The sequence below is a fragment of the Mandrillus leucophaeus genome, unplaced genomic scaffold, assembly GCF_000951045.1.
Source record: "Mandrillus leucophaeus isolate KB7577 unplaced genomic scaffold, Mleu.le_1.0 Scaffold12, whole genome shotgun sequence".
Lineage (NCBI taxonomy): Eukaryota > Metazoa > Chordata > Mammalia > Primates > Cercopithecidae > Mandrillus > Mandrillus leucophaeus.
In genome coordinates, this window is record NW_012100320.1 from 923,993 (window position 1) to 928,663 (window position 4,671).

At 46.6% G+C, this 4,671-nt stretch overlaps 1 protein-coding gene across 1 annotated transcript in view; it reads left to right on the forward strand.

The window, feature by feature from the left end:
• Nucleotides 1–1,998: 1,998 nt before the first annotated feature.
• The window catches only part of LACTB (lactamase, beta), a 32,680-nt gene continuing 30,007 nt past the window's right edge, over nucleotides 1,999–4,671 (forward strand). Inside the window, exon 1 of the mRNA XM_011969216.1 lies at nucleotides 1,999–2,133. Coding sequence (XP_011824606.1) covers nucleotides 1,999–2,133 — 135 coding nt within the window. The remainder of the gene's footprint in view (nucleotides 2,134–4,671) is intronic.

Below are 4,671 nucleotides of genomic sequence, written 5' to 3' on the forward strand. Positions count from 1 at the left end.
CCATGATCTATTTGGAAAAGCCAATGATTTCTCATTCTATCGTAGTAAGCTGCAAAATAAATCCATCAAGCACTACAATGATCAAATATGATATGTTGCAATTAGAAGAAGCAAGGCAGAAAAATATCCTCTATTAAAGAATCTTGTGCTTCTAAATTTTCAGTATGTTGATCTGGGTTGATCTGTGCTAAGGTGACACTTGTCCAGACTTGATGGAAGAATTATAAAGTGACTATGAAATATGTCAAGGCCTGTTTCAGTACCAACTTGCATGTGACTAGCACTTTATAATTGTATTTATTTATTTATTTAGAGACAGTCCCACTCTGTCACCCAGGATGGAGTGCAGTGACGCAATCTCACCTCACACTGACATCCGCTTCCCAGGCTCAAGCAATTCTTATGCTCCAGTCTTCCAAATAGCTGGGATTACAGGCACCCGCCACCATGCCCAGCTAATTTTTGTAAATTTAGCAGAGACAGGGTTTCACCATGTTGGTCAGGCTGGTCTCGAATTCCTGACCTCAAGTGATCCACCCACCTTGGCCTCCCAAAGTGCTGGGATTACAGGCATAAGCCACCGCACCCAGCCTATAATTTCTTAAATGTTTTCACATCTTTTATCAAGTTTGAGTTTCCCAACTCTGTATGGAAGGCAGAGCATGTAGTATTTTATACATGGGGACACTGAGGCTTAGAAAACTAAGTGATTTGCCCAAGTTCACACAGCTAGTAAACAGCAGAGCTGAAATTAAACGTTAGAGAGCTGTCTGTCATAAGGGGACATGAGTAAACACTCACTTTCAGTGAGTGTTGGCATGTAGCATATCAACTCTGAGCTACATGGATTATGGAGAAAATACTGATTGACTTTTTAAGCCCGGAAAGGAATTTTTTTTTTTTTTTTTTAAGACGGAGTTTCTCTCTTGTTGCCCAGGCTGGAGTGTGATGGCGCAATCTCAGTTCACTGCAACCTCTGCTTCCTGGGTTCAAGCAATTCTCCTGCCTCAGCCTCCCAAGTAGCTGAGATTACAGGCATGTGCCACCACACCCAGCTAATTTTGTATTTTTTTAGTAAAGACGGGATTTCTCCATGTTGGTCAGGCTGGTCTCGAACTCCTGACCTCAGGTGATCTGCCCGCCTCGGATTCCCAAAGTGCTGGGATTACAGGCATGAGCCACCGTGCCTGGCCCAGAAAGGAATGTTTTGTGAGGTATGAATGGTTAGTGTGCCTGGGGAGGCCCATGCAATGACGTGTTGGAGAATCTGATAGCAACATGGTAAGGCCAGAGTGTGGTACAATTGCAGGAAGATGACTCAGGACCTCGGTACCCACAAACAGGAGGCATCTATGAGAGGGAGGCAGAGGTATGCAGTGCCTGATGGAGACTTTGAGAGGAAGATCTAAAGGTGGACCTAGCCTTAGATCTTTGGTCCCGCAGTGATCAAGAGAGCTCAGAGGAAAACCTTTCAAACTTAGACTGGGGTATAGAAATAAAGGGAATAACTCTTGAGATGGTTTCTAAGAAAGAACTAAGTAGCCACACATTGATAACAACAGTCATATTCCCAGCCTCCCTGTGGTTCCTGACATGGCTCTGGGCACCTATGCTTGAGCCAGCAAGCTCGAGCTTCCCACGCTGGGATCTGCAGACTCACCCCCAGACACCTATGGAGTTTCAAATTCTGTCTTTCCATTTGATTACCATTTAAAATTAGATTCATGGTTGCAGGTTCTGGGTCCTCTGGCCAGCCTCTGAGTACCATAACATGGTTTCACAATCTACATTGGCACTGTGTTTAGATGGGATTGGAGCCAAATAATGCTATTTGCATTGTCACAGGCTAGAGGGAAAAAGAATAGAGGTGGACTTACTATGTAAACAAGTAGAGGCCAAAGGACGTCACAAAGCATTGTATGCCAAATGTTTTCCTAATCACTCAAATGGAAAACTGGTGGATATGCAGAGTTAACACACAGTCCATGGGGTACAGGCATGGAACATGCTCAAGAAAAAATATCTGCCCACAACCCCCAGAGCGAGGTGCAGACGCCAACCAAGCAAGCCAGAGTCAGGATCTGGTTCCTGGAGGCTGGAATCCAGGGAAGCCAGAGAGGAGAGAGCCAGAAGGTGAGTGAGTATCCATACTCTTCAACAGCAGTCCAGTGCTAAGACAGGGCATGAGGACCAGCTCCACCGGAAACCAGCCAGCATCTTAACCGGGGAGGAAGGGAAGTGTGTGCTGGGCAAGTGGGGCACGTGACAGAGTGGAACTGAAGTGGCCGTCACTTGCCCTTAGGCCAGCAGGTAAGATTGGGGTGACCCATGTATCTTATGGTAATGAACAAAATCATTACCATGGCATTGTCTTTTTTTTTTTTTTATGAGACAGTCTTGCTCTGTTGCCCAGGTTAGCGTGCAGTGGCCCTATCTTGGCTCACTGCAACCTCCGCCTCCCAGATTCAAGTGAGTCTCATACTTGAGCTTCCCGAGTAGCTGGGATTATAGGCGTACGCCAACACGCCCGGCTGGATTTTTGTATTTTTAGTAGAGATGGGGTTTCACCATGTTGACCAGGCTAGTATTGAACTCCCGAACTCAGGCGATCCACCCGCCTCGGCCTCCCAAAGTGCTGGGATTTTTTTTTTTAACACCTCCACCCCCTCAACCCCTCTCTATCGTGCAAAGTGCAGCCAAGGTCGAGAATCCTAGATGTTAATGATGAAGCCGGAGGTGTGGCTGGGGTCACTGCGCAGGTGTATGTAGATCTCCACAATGAGGCGCAGGGGCATTCCTTAGAAGTGCATTGGGTATTAACAGTGATTAAGCATTAATTTGCTTTCCTCATCCCTTCCCCTTCTCATAATGTGTAATTGAACGAAAGTAATTGAGAGTTTGGAGCACACTGGCCAGGCTTCCTGTCCAAGAGCCTTCAGCCTCATCCTAAGGTACACACTCCTGCACTGTGTGCTGGGAGGCTGGGTTTCCAGCCTTTGGGTAGCAGAATCTGACTGAATGTTCCAAAGGGGTCCACTCACTTTAACAAAGGACTTTTTTTTTTCTTTTTTTTTTTTTTTTTTTTTTTTTTGAGACAGGGTCTTGCTCTGTTGCCCAGGCTGGAGTGCAGTAGCACCATCTCAGCTCACTATAGTATCTGCCTCCCGGGTTCAGACAATTCTCATGCCTCAGCCACCAAGTAGCTGGGATTACAGGCATGTGACACCACGCCCGGCTAATTTTTGTATTTTTAGTGGAGATGGGATTTTGCCATGTTGGCCAGGCTGGTCTCGAACTCCTGGCCTCAAGTGAGCCACCTGCCTTGGCCTCCCAAAGTGCTGGGATTACAGGCTTGAGCCACTACCCCAAGCCACAAGTGACTTTAATTAAGAGATCCAAATGGTGCCACCAGGACACTTAGGCCCAGAGATTCAAATGTGAAATCCTGGAAATTCTGTCTCAACAAAGCAACCAAGTGTCTTGTTATTTAAAAAAAAAAATCACATTGTGGCCAGGCTCTGTGGTTCAGGCCTGTAATCCCAGCACTTTAGGAGGTCCAGGCGGGGGTATCACTTGAGGTCAGGAGTTCGAGATCAACCTGGCCAACATGGTGAAACTTTGTCTCTACCAAAAATACAAAAATTAGCTAAGTGTGGTGGCGCACGCCTGTGGTCCCAGCTATTTAGGAGGCTAAGGCCTGAGAATCACTTGAACCCGGGAGGCAGAGGTTGCAGTGAGCCAAGATCATGCCACTGCACTCCAGCCTGGGTGACAGAGTGAGACTCCGTCTCAAAATAAAATAAATACAAAAAAATAATATTGGGGGAAAAGTGTTCATGCAGATTCTTATACCAGAGAATCTATTCTAACTGAAAAGGGAAAAAGGGCAAGGATTCCAAGACATGCCTGTTAGAGACATCCAGCCTACAGCAACGAGGCAGAGATTGCTCTGGACTGCGTTGACTTTTGTACCCAGAGTTATTTGGTTTGACAGACTGCCAAATCCTGAAGTTCAAAAGACCGTCACAAGTGGGGAAAGGGGCCAACATTCTTGGGGTTGGATTCCCAGAATTCTCCAAATATGAGTCTCCATAAGTAAGCCTCTCAGTCTAAGGCTCCCTCATTATGGTGGTTTGGTTTTAGAGATAGTCCCTCTCCCCACTGCAAAGAATGTTAGGGGAATTCTGATGATAAAAGCATCAACCATGTCGGCCACCTACGAACTTGAACTTAGATATGTAAACTTCTCCCAGAAACCACCAACAAAGTCATGTCTGAAGTTCACAAGGATGGAGCAACCCCCTCACACTGAAGGCAGCTGTTTTCATTAGGCCTGTCACAAAATACACAAGAGCTAGCATTTCCTCCTTTTAAAAATGTTTCATTGCAGACCAGGCACGGTGGCTCACGCCTGTAATCCCAGCAATTTAGGAGGCTGGGAGGGTGGATCACTTAAGGTCAGGAGTTCAAGACCAGCCTGGCAAACATGGCGAAACTCCATCTCTACGAAAAATACAAAAATTAGCTGGGCATGGTGGTGCATGCCTGTAGTCCCAGCTACTTGGGAGGCTGAGGCATGAGAATCACTTGAGCCTGGGAGGTGGAGGTTGCAGTGAGCTGAGATCACACCACTGCACTCCAGCCTGGGCGACAGAGCGAGACGCTGTCTCA